A 15,841-nucleotide genomic window follows, 5' to 3' on the forward strand; every position below is an offset into this window, starting at 1 on the left:
AGTTGTTTGTATGTTGTCGATATGATATTTTGATGTAATTTGGAACAAATGTAATTTGATTTGATTTGATTTTTATGTTATTTGTTATGTTAGGGCTTTTATTTGATTTGATTTGAAAATCGAGTGATCGACTAAGTTAATTCAAACAGCAATCGAGTGATTTGGAAATCGAGCGATCGACTAAGTGATATTTTGATGTAATTTGGAACAAGTGTAATTTTATTTTATTTTTATGTTATTTGGAAATAATGTTAGGGCTTTTATTTGATTTGATTTGGAAATCGAGTAATCGACTAAGTTGATTCAGACGGCAATCGAGTGATTTGGAAATCGAGCGATCGACTAAATTGATTCAGACGGCAATCGAGTGATTTGGAAATCGAGTGATCGACTAAGTTGATTCGGATGGCAATCGAGTGATCGACTAGTTGATTCGGACGGCAATCGAGTGATCGACTAGTTGATTCGGACGGCAATCGAGTGATTGACTAAGTTGATTCGGATGGCAATCGAGTGATCGACTAGTTGATTCGGATGGCAATCGAGTGATCGACTAGTTGATTCGGACGGCAATCGAGTGATCGACTAGTTGATTCGACGGCAATCGAGTGATTTGAAATAATGTTCGTATGTTGTCAATAATGACCGAAACTACATGGTCAAGTCGTTTGACTTTTATACCAAATGACCCAGCCACATCGTTTGGGATTAAAGGCAAACGACATGGCCAAGTCGTTTGGCCTTTATACCAAACGATGTGGCCATGTCGTTTGGTATAAAGGCCAAACGATTTGACAATGTCGTTTGCCTTTAATCCCAAACGATGTGGCTGGGTCGTTTGGGATTAAAGAAGAACGATTTGCCGAAGTCATTTGGTATAAAGGGAAAACGATTTGAAGAGGTCATTTGGTATTTATGCCAAACGATACGGCTGGGTCGTTTGGAAAAATTTCTTCCGAAGACGACGACATTCCCAAGTAACAACTCATCCATTACTTTATATATATAATTATTATTTAATAATTTCCACACTTGCTGTTAACTTATTATTTGTTTTTCAAAATGCAAGTGATCGGCGAGACGATGGAGTCGCAGGACCATCTATTGATTTTACATTTGACACATGTTTGACCTCATTACATACAATTAAAACACAGGTACGTCATTTCCCACTGAAAAAATTAAGGATTGCTATGATAAACAATGTACAAAGAAAAACACTATAAAAGAGAGATCATCCCAGTTGTAAAACTAATATACTTATAAGCTTGCTATAATAACTCCAAGTATATATGAAGAAATAGAATGAAGCGTTACACTATCCAAATTCTATCGAATTTTGGGCAGAGTTTCCTTTGTTTGGTCAACGTTTCATATACTTAAACCTGTCATAACCTGGAAATCAATAATGACATCCTTTCAACAACCATATGTACATATAACCGAACTTTTTTACGACAGCGGTGAAATGTATATATATACAAGGCTGTTTTACGTATGAACTGTCATTTATGTACATCAAGTATTACAACAAAATAACTGGACTCTCTCTACAACAAAATGAACTTGACTCTGTCCCTCGTCAAGCATAGGGGAAACCACCCAAAAAAACCACCTTGATTGTACATTCAATAAGTTTGATAACCAAAGAAAGAGCTTCTCACCTATAATGCTTTACCGCTTTAGTTTTGTTCCCCTATATCCAGACCTTAAGCAAGTACTCGTAAAAGTTGCATGTGATCAAGGTCATTACTCATTAATCAAGACTCAAGAACATAAGCAGCATGAAAGGTGAGTAACAGAATGTACAGAAACACTAATCATAAAATGGTAAAAGTATTTTCTCTTATAACGGGGCCTAAAGATGTAGACTATATTTTGTTGGCTCTACATGGCAACAATTGAAGCAGACGGCCTACAACCACTTGATCTATGTGTTGAAAAAAATACCCTAAAAATCCAAAAATCATAAAATTATTTGTACAAAAAAATTAAATAATGGAACCTGTCATTGTTGATTCATTAGTCTAAGAAGGCACAACCTACAAAACTGAAGAGTTTCTTCATCAAATTTGGTGTCACATGGGTTGTCAGCTTGGATTGGCATTGCTGCAACTATTGACACGGGCTTGCTTATCAGTTACTCGATATTCTTACACGATCTCGCATTGTATATGTGCAACTTTGTTTTTATATGTTATCTTATAAACAAAAGAATTAAAACTCTGTTCAAGTTTTTTCATGCATTCTTTGTAGTGCGAGAGTTCATGATGCTCTTTTATCGAAGAAATGATTATCATATTGATATAGCAAAACCTTGCATCAACACAAAAAAACAAAAGCAAAGCTTAATGTTCAAGGACCAGGTCCAAAACCCATGTACACCCCTAAACCACCTAGCTCACAATAGCAAAGTTACAGACATACCAACAGCAAAGAAGGATGCCAAAAAATAGAAATAGTCCTAAAACCAAAGTTCCACCACCAAGATGGCACTAAAGGCACTTCAAGGACCAAATACCACCAGCAGGGATCACCTAACTACCTCCCCCTCCCCCTCCATCCATTGGGACTATCCGTTCCTAGTCAATATTCCACTTCCTTTACCCCCTCCAGAATAATTGAAGTCTAGTCTATCGTCTTCTTCGTCCGCTTCATTGTACGTCTCCCAGGTTTTCTTTGTACTGCTTAACATCAGTCAATTCCCCTTCCCCTTAACTCATCCTCATTCCTTGACATTTCATATAATAATTCAAGAATCTTCCCTGTACTGAGGGTGACGTTAGTACCCCACACCTACCGAAATCCACACATTACCGAGGGATCAGGATGCTAGCACTCCTTTTTAGGTGTTTGAGATCCTAAGCCACCAATCCGGAAAATTCTTGCTCGTAGTTCCTTAGTCGCATCAAAATGTAATGCGCAATAGGTTTTGAAGAGCATAATAGGGTATCAATCAGACTCATGGGCCCTATCACCTTTTAAAGTTCAAAGTATGTCGGATTTCTTCCTTAATGAAAATGCTTCAAACTCTCTTACAAGTTATAAAAGTTTGAAACCCCGCAGCAATGCTTTGTTGCATTCATTCCACCAAGTCCCAAGGAGAGACATACTAATTGCATCTTGGAAACACACAAGTGAAAATCGAAAAGGCTTAGGCTTTGGTTTACGATATCAATCTCATCAAGCATAGGACAAACTAGTGCATGAAGCATCTCAAATTTGCATCAAACAAAATGAACATATGAAAAGGAAACAATAAATCTAATATACAATAATATAAGACAAAATGTTATAGATGCTATCTTTTATGTGTTATTAAAGCCAAAACCATAAGTACCTAATAACAGAACTCTAGGTACTTAGATACACTCTTATCATCGATGCTCTAGACAATCATCTACAGTCTCTAAGTCTAATCAAATTGGAACGGCCTAACATGATAAAGTGGAATACTTGGGATCATGAAATATGTACAAGTGTACAACATCACTTGGAATATGGTTCTTGCAGCAGAATATAAGATTAAATAAGGTCATAAAGAAAGGGAGGAAGTAAAAGCTCATGAACTGTAAAGAAACCCAACTACTTCTCCTTAACACAAAGATTCAAACATCAGAATATCATAGACAAACAACAAAACTGGAGAAAACAAAAGTTAAGATTTATGTAATGTACCTGAAAAACGCAACGACCACTGGGTTCACCAGAAATTCTCTTAACACCTCTTTGATCAACTATTCTAGTTGCACGCTCAAAATTCTTCCCAAATAAAAAATGCAAACTGCATAAACAAAAAACAGCACACTTTAAAACGTTCTACATATCTTTTTTTTTCCTTCTAATTGACGTGAAATTTAAGAGAAAATAAGTATAACTTGGGGATGTGTAAATTCTTTTTATATAAGCCCCATTTTAGCTCAAGTTTCAATTAGTTTTCATTGGTAGTTTATAGCATGTACTACAATATTAAATATAACTAGTTTGGGCATTGTAGACTATTGTATAAATCTGCAACATAGAAAGCAATTAAGATTCAAGCATTCAGTAGAAGCATGTTAAAAGATTGCTTGTCAGTTTAAGCATTGCCCATTGTAGCCTCGAGATTTTTATTTTTTTGCCTCGACAAAAAAGGGGTTAAAGTTAACGACGTGTTGAGAATGCACAATAAGCAAAGTTAAAGCAAGGACTGAAATTCTGGCAGTGGTAAAATGAAATAAAATATTGGGCTTCAAAGCTCACACAAACATAGTGATTGTAAGTTTGGTTGTGACATTGGTGTTTGCATTCATTATGCAGGTGCAGAAGATGAAGAACTAAATCAAATTTCGCGAAGAACTAACTTTATTCTTTGGGCTGTTGGTTCTCAAGTTCTTCAATCCATCAAATTTCGAGAGATTGTTGTTGTGATAAGAACTAAATCAGTTCAATCGCAAAGAACTAACCTGCTCAAGTTCTTCAATCCATCAAATTTTGAGAGATTGTTGTTGTGAGAAGAACTAAATCAGTTCAAACCAATAAACAATAGATTGTTTATGTTGTGAGGTTGTAATTACTAGTTCAATTTCACAATTGTTTATGGATTGGATTGCGAAATTGATTTTTGGTTTTTTTTGTTAGGGTTTCGCGATAATTTTGTCAAGGGTTGAAGGGTTTTGCGCGAGAGAGATGACTGAACGAATACGTTTGCGATTTGGTGGGGGGTGTACTGGGCTTTGTTGTTTGGGCTTGGGCTGGAGGCTGTCCAATCTAATTTTAGTGGCGCCCAATACAACACTTTTATAATATTACTAGCATTTTTGGCACGCTCGTGAAAATGAGAGTTGTCCAATTAACCAAGCCACGAAAGCAAGTCCAACAAAAGCCCAGTCCATGTGGTAAGTTAGTATTTTGGGCACGAGCGTGAAAATGGGAGCTGTCCAATTAACCAAGCCACGAAAGCAAGTCCAACAAAAGCCCAATCCATGTGGCAAGATTGATTTTAAAAAAATTACAACCGAAGCCCACTCAAAATAAGCCCAACCAAATTGCAACCGAAGCCCAATAGTAAAAAGCCCATCGAATTTCAACCCAGCCACAATTGTTGACAACTGCAGTTATAGTTGAATATTACATTTACACATTTATCCTTATCAAATATAATAAATTTCAAATAAAATCATATTATAGCATTATAAATAGAAATTATGAGCAAGGGCAAAATTGGAAAACAAAAAATCCGGTTGATGGAAATAATACTGTTGCTTGGGGAGTTTTCCTTAATATATATATATATATATATATATATATATATATATATATATATTTATATATATATTAAATATATATACTAGCATTTCATTTTGAGCTTAATTGTTTTTTGTATACTTTAATTATTTGGGTCAACTATATTTTGAGCTTAGTCCATTTTTTATATAATTAAAAGAGTGGAAGAAAAACTGGAATGCTTAGTCCATTTTGGGAACATGGGATGTAAAAAAAGAAGAAAAAGTGTGTCAAGAATGCGCCCTAAGTAGCATCCTAAGAGTTGTACTTTTTGCTTTGGCGAAGTGCAAGCGGTTTTGTAACCATGGGAGTGTCAACAACCAGCTCCAGTTGATCTCACCCCGGTTTCTACCAATTACCTACTCAACCAAGTAAGGCCACCAATGCATAGGCATAATTAACAGCTAATTTCTTTTGTTCCACAACATTAATATAGCATATTGTTACAACTAATACAAATAAGCAAATGTAAGTTCACATATATAAGATACCACGGATACTATGTAAACCATCAGAAATTATGGAAGTTCATTCCTGAATAATAGTATTCCTTATTTCATATAAGAAATTCAACCACAAAATAAATATAACAATAATAAGAAAAAAAAAACAATATTGACATGGAATGAATGAAGGTGGTGAACCATTGCTCTCTTCACCACCGTGTTGTCAACTTTAACTAATGTCCATTTTTTATGCAAGAGGACAAACCAAATTTGCTGCTCCTTTTTGACGTTCACTATATTCCTGCGGAATAGGACTTGCAAAGTTCTTTTCATTCTGTGATCCAATCTCAGTCATTGCCTTAGAGCAATGGGGAAAGCTCTGCATTGAAACTTGACTTCAGCAATGATATAAAAATAGTATTCCGTAAAGAGGTATAAAATGTTACTACTAAAGCTCACTTTCTTAAAGAGGCAACAAATGTAATCATTTGATAGTTTTATGTCATTTGTTTAACACTATAGCTAATTGAACCTTCATTTCATCTGGGATTTTTTTATGTTCCAAGAAACATGGTGAATCATTTACCTTCCAAAATTTGAAGCTTCAACAACTTTAATTCATATTCTTGACGTTTTCAAGGATTTGAGACAATCATTGACATCTTCCTTATTTCCCTCACTTACTTAGCAATCATAGCAAAGTACTTAGAATCAGCGACCAATGATTGTTTGTCATAGTAGCTTGATCATAGCAGAGTGCTTAAGCGTCGCAACCAATGATATGCGGCATAGCAAAGATACACAAACAGAATAACTTTGTCAGGGAAACATTTACTCGGTTGTACTTCTTTATGAAGCAATTCAATGTCATAAGTCTTAAATGTTGTTATGTTTGTGCGGTGTCAATATCTTTCATAATTGTGATATTAGGATATGGAATCCTACAACAATAAACAAACCTCACATTGATAACTTCCATTGATAATTAGTTGGTCGATCGAGTCAAATTTTTCCACAAAGAACCTCCTCCATTCATTTTGTCGCCGTTGTAGATGATACGTTGTCGTACTATTTCTTCTTCAAAAACTCAAGTAAAAATATATCCTCTACATCAAACAAAACCAATACTAAGAATATATTAATAAAAATTGTATATGAAAAATGATGGGTAGTGAGAGCATGCGTTAACAACTTCATAGCAAAGCACCAACCCACATGCAACAAAAGCACATTCACCGGACTTCATGCTTGCAGCAGCTATTGCCAATCCTGTCATCTGATTTTTCTCGCCACTAACAAAGAAAAACAATGAATGTACGAGAACAATGTTTTAAAGGAATAGCAATAAGTTACACCAAGAAGTCCATTTCACGAAAGTTTTGTGTCTGGACATCTTCAGAACCTTAATGCAGACATGATAGTGCACTTCTCCTAATAAATCTGTCGCACTTAGTTGGCTATTATGAACATACTAACCCTAATTGTGAACAACTCTAAATGGCAGAATCAAATGTTTACATAGAATTTACTCTCCAATGGAGTAAACAAAACACATGTAAAAGAATGCCAATAGATTTTGCGTAATTCTGCTTTATCAATGGGTTTCATTGTAGTGCGTTATAGAGCATCAACCAACTAAATACGTAAGTGTTGAGCTGCAGAAACAGAAAAAAGTGGACAGAATATTTTAAATGGACCATCCCAATTACGATTATGACATGTTTGGTAAAGCTTTTTCTGCTGAAAGTAAGCCCAAGAATAGTTTTAAATGATTAAAGCTGATAAGTGTTATTGTTATAAAAAAAATTAAGAAGCCCTAAGTAGGTTACAAAATCTTGTACGCACAACCTAAAAAACATCACAACTAATTTTGAATTCAAGACTGCAAAATAGAAGCTAATAATTAAACATCATAGATCTTTCTTTAAATATTCCAACATTGAAATATTCATGATCTGCATAGAAAGTTCAAAATACGTAAAATACAAAGTATGTGTTATGAATAAGATTGGAAGTTAACCTGTTCACTAAAGCCTGCATTCCGAGACATAACTACGCAAGCAAAAGTTGCTTTTAAGCTAATTTTGTCAAAACAACCGGGCTTCATAAAAATAAGTAACCGAAAAAAAAAAGCTGAAAAAAAACATATATATAAGCCAAACAAATATAAAAACCTTATACTTGTCTCAACCGTGAGAATATGCTCCAAAAAGGCTCTCTTAGTTCGTTAGCTCCATGATGGCAGAAACAATATCACCATCGCTGACCTTGAGCTTCTTTCTTCACGCCTTTGATCTTGACACACCAGCCCTGCATCATCACTAATTCTGTCTTTTGGCTCTACCCCTGTCTCATCCACATCTTCATTGTCATCCTGAGCCATGGTTGATGACTCTGGTTTGGATATAACATGACTGAGATCAGGAGTCTTGAACTGCTCCGCAACCTGGGTCTGCAGTTGTGAGCTCAAATCCTCAATCTTTGCCTCCCCAAATATGACATAGGTATCTCGATGTTGGGCTCTTAAATACGTCCGGTTTTGAGATGACAAACAAAATCTGAGAGAAACAATGTGAAAAATCATTTAGGAAAGCATTAATAAAAAATAAAATCCAAAATTCACTCATACGGATAACATTTTTCAAAAGCTTAAGCTAAAGGCATGTGACCAACATTCTTGCTCTTCTTGATGTGGACGCTGCTCACACGGGGATGGCTTTCATTCCAAGTTTCAACATTGCCTTGCGACTCTTTTTCTCACTTCGCTCTGCTTTGATCTACCATCGCCATCTCCATGTCCCGCATACGGATTGCATTGTAAAGTTTTAAAGAAAGTTTTATCACCTCATCACAAACCATAATGTCTTCAAACAATTTGGTAAATTTAGATAAATGACGAAAAATACATCTATTTTCACGATTTAAATTTATGCCATAATCCATGAGTCAGTGGAGAATGCTCTTTGTTATGAAAGGAATTTAACTGATAATCCATCTCAAAACACAGTCTAGCCAACATTTCCTTAAAATGAAGGCCACAGTAGACACTGATACTTTAACCACAATTACCTAACCATCTTTATTGGTCTCTGTTCCTGCCATGTATCTTCAAACTTGTGATGCGTGCTTTCCGTCTAGGCTCTATAGTGCACTATCACATCGGATGTGATCTTCGTATAGCCCATGTTATGCAATTTCGTATATATAACAGTTTGATCTGTAGAATTTGAAATAAATATAATATACTTACAAAAGCATGTGGAATACTTGGATAGGTTCTCGCCACAACCTTCTTTGATGATTGTCTTAGTCACTTTCTCATGAAGGATTATAGCTTCGGAATCAACCCGTGGAGGACCTTTATTATCATCTTGAGATGGTTCCCCATGAACAAATGCAGCATTTTCAATAATTGAAACAACCTCATTGTTGAGATGGGTTAGAAAGTTGAAGTATTTGACACGGGGTGTAAACAAAATAAGAATAAGACTCATAATCAGAATAAGGTGTATTATTCATGAATGGTATTGGGTGGGTTTCTAAGTTTCGAGAGGCGTCTAATGATCTTGAGATTGTGATTTGTTTGGAGATTTGGTGAAGGTATTTACAGGTTAGAGAAGATGAAGCTAGATCTAGAGGAGAAATTGGGTGTTTTATTTTTTTTGGTTAATAGTAGTTGAAGGTGTTTTGGGTTTTTAGGATTCCTAATTGAAGTTGAAGTTTTTTTTTAGATTCAAATCTTGTGTCTGAATGATTCGCAGTGTTTAAAGATTGGGCGTGTAATTGTTTTGTTCTTATTATATGTATATCGAGAATATCTATCTAATCTCCAGCAAATCCAACGTATGATCTATTTTGTAGTAGGGACCGACTTGCAAATAATTAAACTACTGTCCTGACTTTTAATTAATTTTGTGTACCCACTTAAAAATTGTGCTGACGTGGCGCGCTGAAAACCGTTATGAGCATTTTTGCCCACTGTGCAAAATGATGATTTGATTGGCATATCAAACATTCGCTAGGCCTGCTCTTTTTTGGTAGTGGCCCAAGCCCAACCAAGATTGTATGGGCCTAAAGCTTGGAGGAAGCCCAACATGGAGAAGCTCCTCGATCTTCTCGAGTATCAACAACTGGACAAACCTTAAACATGGAAATCTTCTAGAATACCACGTGGCAGCAACACATTTTTATATGATCTGTTAATCTGTTTCAGTAACACAAAAGCACTTCATTACTAAAAACACACGCTCAGTTCTGTTAGTTTTCAGGGTGTAGCTAAAATATTTTGTTACAAATGGCAACTACTTCAGCTACTCAACTTCACACTCTAAGTGTTTCTACAGAGAAAAAGTATCCAACAATTGTTTTTCTCAGCAGTGGAGCTTCATTTGGTTTTCCAAGTTCAGCATTCTTCAAGGCCAAGCAAGGTCCAAACGTAAAAAGAGGTTTAACATCAGTTGGTCCAGTTAAGGTTGTGAATGAAAAGGTGGTAGGAATTGATCTTGGTACAACTAACTCAGCTGTTGCAGCAATGGAAGGTGGCAAACCTACTATAATCACTAACGTTGAAGGACAGCGGACGACGCCGTCTGTAGTTGCGTATGCTAAGAATGGGGATAGGCTTGTTGGCCAGATTGCCAAAAGACAAGCGGTTGTTAATCCTGAGAATACTTTTTTCTCTGTTAAGAGGTTTATTGGAAGGAAGATGAATGAGGTTGATGAAGAGTCGAAGCAGGTTTCGTATAGAGTTGTTGGAGATGAAAATGGAAATGTTAAACTTGATTGTCCTGCTATTGGGAAGCAATTTGCTGCTGAGGAGATTTCTGCTCAGGTGTGTTTGATGAAATTGTCTATTTGAATTTCCTTTTTTTCTTGCAATTTTAGTTTTAATTAGTCTTTTCATGCGTTTGTTATCTCAACTGTTGTTTGTGTTTAATAGAATACAACTCGTGCTACATGCTACAGAACGAATAATTTTTATGTTGTTAATGTTGCAAGCATAGTAAAGAAATGCCAAAAATGATGATAATGAAAAACAGAAAAGAAAATTGTTGACGAATTCAGGGCTTTGAGCACACAGATTGTGAATAAATTATGATATATAGTCGAAATAACTAATCAGTGTACCCAAGCATCAAAGAGAAGTGACACTAGGTAGGCAGACGATAAAAGTTTAATTCAGATCACCTTGCAACTCTAAGAAGGGGACCTAGGAGCATCTTCAGTTATGATAGGAATAGGGTGTCACATCACACTCATGAGAGCGTGGTTCTGCATTTTCTAGGAGCCACGAGCCACATTGGACAGAATAGAAGCAGAATGGAAAACGATTTCATCTATACTGGGTACTCAGTACTGCAGTCAACTTACACTGTGGTTGCCAATAAGAAGTGCCCTCGGTCATCAAAGTATTAAACCCACATGAACAGCCATGGTCCTGAGTCCTGATACCACCTCTTGCCTGTACCACAGCTAGTGCCCAATATGGGTATCCAATCTGCGAGAATGCAGATGCTCCAACTTTATGCCGAACCTATCGAAGGCAGTTATTGTGTTTGCTTTCTGAGATATGGGAAAGGAGGGTTTGAAGATTCATATTGGGATAAAGGATGGTGTTCTCCAATGGCGATAACATTGTATCCAAAGAAGAAATAGACAGGCTTGTCTCCTCGACTTGGTTGCACATGACACACTCTGTAGGAAGTTGGATATCAAGGAGGTAGTGTATGGTTGGTCGAGGAGGGTCACCAGTTTTAGGGAGTTGAGATTTCACGATTCTATTTGTAATTGGGATTCTCTACTTCCGAAATATTTTGCTTGTGGCATGTTGTGGGATCGTAATTAGCAATTCTTAGACCTTAGTACCTCTCTAATAGTTGGCTATCTTGTTCGTAATATTTTTCTGAATGAAATATAATTTTTACGGGTCGAAAGAAAAAAAACAAGGATCTTTGTTCAGCCGCACAGACCTCCCATTTTCTTCAAGAAAGGCAAGAACAGGGCGTGCGTAAAACTGCTTATTTTGCATCCTATAGTTTACATTGCATTCTTTTTTGCTGACTGCGGTCTTGATTGTAATTTTCATCTTCGCTTTCTTTTACGATCAAAAGAAAATAGGACATATTTTTTAAAATTAGGGTCTTCCGATAGAGATAATTGTAAAAATTAGAGTCCACTGATGAAATACCCTCTTTTAGATCCCCGTCTAGTAGGATATGGTCCTATGTGCTTCATCTCTTCTTGCCAGTTTTCTCTTGAATTTGAAATCCTATGGTATCTTTTTTTCAGTCACCACGCACCACCCATGTACCCATAAGTTACAACTGAAGTCATTTTCTTGTTTGCATGCATCTGCCATTCGATGGAAGAGTCCCGTATTACTGTCACTGTATTTGAGCCAATTTGAATAATGACTATTGGCTTCTTTTCTTAATTGACACCTTGTATGAAGTTTTCCAATTCTATAATGAAGGCATTTTCCTAACATGATTTATGCACCCTAGTTTTTACTGCTTCAAGCTAGAATTAAAGGAGTTGTCATTTTTGTATCTCTAAAAGATGAGATATTTTTTTATTTTATGTTTAGGTCTTGAGAAAGCTTGTGGATGATGCATCCAATTTTTTGAACGATAAAGTCAACAAGGCTGTAGTCACAGTGCCTGCATACTTCAATGACTCCCAGAGGACTGCAACAAAGGATGCTGGTCGTATTGCAGGATTAGAAGTCCTTCGTATTATCAATGAACCAACCGCTGCATCTTTGGCATATGGGTTTGAGAAAAAGAACAATGAAACCATATTAGTATTTGACCTTGGAGGTGGTACTTTCGATGTTTCAGGTATTTTAACAGTGTCTAACTTCACGTTTTCCTCCATCTTTAGTGTTACTCCAATAGTTCCGTTTTGTGTTTTGCTAACTGTTAATCTTCCATTAGTTGAATGCAGGTAGTTTGTATATGTAACCTATGTGGATTATCTATTTTTCTTTATTCTATTACATGGTTTGAAAGAAACCGCTACTGTTATCATGTCAACAATGTAGTGCCACTGTAGTTTCTATTTGGTATGTGTGTGGTACACAAGCCTTTTTTGTTATAGCTCATCCTTAAAGATGTTGATGATCATATTGTACATTGTTTTCCCATTTGGAATATGAATGTACATCTTTGAATGTGGGCAAACAGTTCGCATGTGTTCCTGTGACCATGTTGTGTTGTTCTTCTGTGATGCATAATTTTATGAGGTGATATCTTGGGTTGACTTACATGCAGTGCAATGCTTACTTGATTTACTTTTTTGGTTAATACTCGCCTGTTTATGCAACAGTTCTAGAGGTTGGTGATGGGGTATTCGAGGTGTTGTCTACATCTGGGGATACACATTTGGGTGGTGATGATTTTGACAAGGTTTTTACAACTACCTTCAGACCAATCTTCTCTCTCTCTCTCTCTCTCTCCGCACACACATTTTACTTTTAAAAATGTTACATGTTGTAGCAAGCAACTGCTCACTGAATAAAGAATCTGTATTCTAACAGAGAATTGTTGATTGGCTTGCTTTGAACTTCAAAAGAGATGAAGGTATTGATCTTTTGAAGGACAAACAAGCCCTTCAGCGCCTCACTGAAGCTGCTGAAAAAGCCAAGATGGAACTGTCGTCCTTGACACAAACAAATCTAAGGTATGTAATTCATATTTGTGTTGCCTCCCTTTTTGTATCTATAAACTACTGTTTCTGATTGAGGATTTCTTTAAATTTCCCAGTTTACCTTTCATCACTGCAACGGCAGATGGTCCCAAGCACATTGATACCAGTCTTACAAGAGCAAAGTTTGAGGAGTTGTGTTCTGACCTCCTTGATAGGTATGTGATTTTTTCCAGAGAATAACTTCACCCATATGCATAATTAGAATGTCCGTCTTGCTTATAGTTATTCATTGGACTTACTCTGGTGTACCGGATTTTATGTACGGTATTTATCATACCTATAAGTCTTCTACTTTACTTGAAGCTGACGTAGGTTTGTATTGTAGACTTAAAACACCAGTTGATAATGCCTTGAAAGACGCAAAGCTCTCTTTTAAGGACATAGATGAGGTTATCCTTGTTGGTGGATCAACCCGAATTCCAGCAGTGCAGGAAGTTGTGAAGAAAATTACTGGAAAAGAACCCAATGTTACTGTCAATCCTGATGAAGTTGTTGCTCTTGGAGCTGCAGTTCAGGTTAGTTGTGTTATTCTTGGTTTCTGTAGTCGTGGTTTAGTTTTATGTTATGGTGAAAACTTATTTGATGAGAATCCTCGATTGTTTGTATTTTTTAAGATATGTTTTTTTTCCCCTTATTATCATAAAAATCGGATCTAATATTTTTCAGATGTTAAATGACTGTTGTTAGTTCTACATTTTGTCAAATTTCAGGCCGGTGTGTTAGGTGGAGATGTCAGCAATATTGTGCTTTTGGATGTGACACCCTTATCATTGGGTCTTGAGACTTTGGGTGGTGTAATGACGAAAATCATTCCAAGGAACACTACATTGCCCACCTCAAAATCAGAGGTGTTTTCAACAGCTGCAGATGGGCAGACTAGTGTTGAGATAAATGTCCTCCAAGGCGAGAGAGAATTTGTGAGAGATAACAAATCTCTTGGAAGCTTCCGTTTGGATGGAATACCACCTGCTCCTCGTGGTGTTCCCCAGATTGAAGTTAAATTTGACATCGATGCCAATGGTATCCTTTCAGTTACAGCCATCGACAAAGGCACAGGGAAGAAGCAGGACATAACTATCACTGGTGCTAGTACATTGCCGAAGGATGAGGTAAGTTTTAACTTTTAAATAACGATACTGTTGATTGTAATTTTAGTTACTGGCCTGTTGGGTTTATTATACACTGGTTTCAGCTGAAGATAACTTTTTTAGTTTTTTCAATTTTGAAAACAAGGTTATTTGACAGTGTCACTTTTCTAACGTGATCAGCGTGTGTGGCATTTAGAATGATCTGCCCAGTAGAATCAGAATGAATCTCAATGCTCATCTAAAGTCCCAGCAAAGTTTATGGTTACTGATTTAACTAGGTTTTCATTATTGTACAAGTGTACAATTAAATTTCTATATTGCATCAATAGGAATGATCTAGGGACTAGGAAGTGGAAAGCACATGTTAGGCTTTTACACAATGCAATATTCCACACAACACTGCTTCACTGTTGTGTAAAAATCATATTACAGAGTAGAAACGGTAGTTTTCATGAACCAGCTAGTCACATGATATAGCTTATAAGTATCCGCATAAGGTCGTCGAAGATTTTCCGTTCTCTTTCTAATTAAGGAATTGATTCCGACAAAAAGGTGAGTCTACCTGATTAATTAGTGTTCGGTTTTGACATGCAAAGGTTAACTGCTCAACATTCATCAATGTGCCATAGTCTAGCCTGTGGCTATTGAAGCAGCAAGTATGAGCAGCTTCATGTTTCTCTAGTTTGATGCTTAGATAGTATTTATGCATTTGACCCTAGTGTTACTGTACCATCGGAAGTTAAATCGTCCAATATTGTTCTCAGAGACCAGCTTTAATCGGTTTGCTGGAATGATTTTCTACAGGTGGACAGGATGGTGAAGGAAGCTGAGAAGTTTTCAAAGGAGGACAAGGAGAAGAGAGATGCCATAGACACGAAAAACCAGGCAGAATCTGTTATCTACCAGACGGAGAAGCAGCTCAAGGAGTTGGGAGATAAAGTCCCCGCTTCAGTCAAGGAGAAGGTAGAGTCTAAGCTAAGAGAACTGAAGGAAGTCATCTCTGGGGGACTAACCCAGGCCATTAAGGATGCCATGGCAGCCCTTAACCAGGAAGTGATGCAGCTTGGTCAGTCCGTATACAGCCAGTCTGGAGCACAAGGTACTGGTTCAGGTGCTGCAGCTAACAAGGGTCCTGATGGTGGTGAAGTCATTGATGCAGATTTTACTGATAGTAACTGAAATGTCTACTGTAGTTAACCATTTGTTTTGTTTTGTTTTGTTTTGTATGAGAAGTGATGTTCAGACATTGCAGTTAGACTTAATCTAATAACTACTTTATTCGGTGAACAGTCATTTATACTCCTATCCTATATATTAGAACTGATGTGAGAGAGG

The 15,841-nt window shown here is 36.6% G+C and overlaps 1 protein-coding gene and 1 pseudogene across 1 annotated transcript; one reads left to right on the forward strand and one right to left on the reverse strand.

Annotated features, from left to right (window-relative positions):
* Positions 1-7,876: 7,876 nt before the first annotated feature.
* On the reverse strand, positions 7,877-9,205 carry LOC147509521 (nascent polypeptide-associated complex subunit alpha-like protein 1 pseudogene; annotated as a pseudogene).
* A 688-nt stretch (positions 9,206-9,893) lies between these two features.
* On the forward strand, positions 9,894-15,795 carry LOC147509522 (heat shock 70 kDa protein 6, chloroplastic-like). The gene is made up of 8 exons (XM_086601784.1): positions 9,894-10,542; positions 12,298-12,550; positions 13,038-13,117; positions 13,249-13,391; positions 13,475-13,573; positions 13,744-13,933; positions 14,129-14,527; positions 15,311-15,795. Exons 1-8 carry the CDS (start codon positions 10,006-10,008, stop codon positions 15,683-15,685), a joined length of 2,076 nt encoding a protein of 691 aa, XP_086457910.1. The 5' UTR covers positions 9,894-10,005; the 3' UTR covers positions 15,686-15,795.
* The last annotated feature ends 46 nt before the right edge of the window (positions 15,796-15,841 follow it).

Source organism: Coptis chinensis, chromosome 3 (genome assembly GCF_015680905.1).
Source record: "Coptis chinensis isolate HL-2020 chromosome 3, ASM1568090v1, whole genome shotgun sequence".
Taxonomy (NCBI): domain Eukaryota; kingdom Viridiplantae; phylum Streptophyta; class Magnoliopsida; order Ranunculales; family Ranunculaceae; genus Coptis; species Coptis chinensis.

Coding starts and splice junctions, on each gene's coding strand:
- LOC147509522 (XM_086601784.1), top strand. CDS start 10,006: ATGGCAACTACTTCAGCTACTCAACTTCACACTCTAAGTGTTTCTACA. Junction 12,551..13,037: donor TGGTACTTTCGATGTTTCAG/GTATTTTAACAG, acceptor TTTATGCAACAG/TTCTAGAGGTTGGTGATGGG. Junction 13,934..14,128: donor CTCTTGGAGCTGCAGTTCAG/GTTAGTTGTGTT, acceptor GTCAAATTTCAG/GCCGGTGTGTTAGGTGGAGA.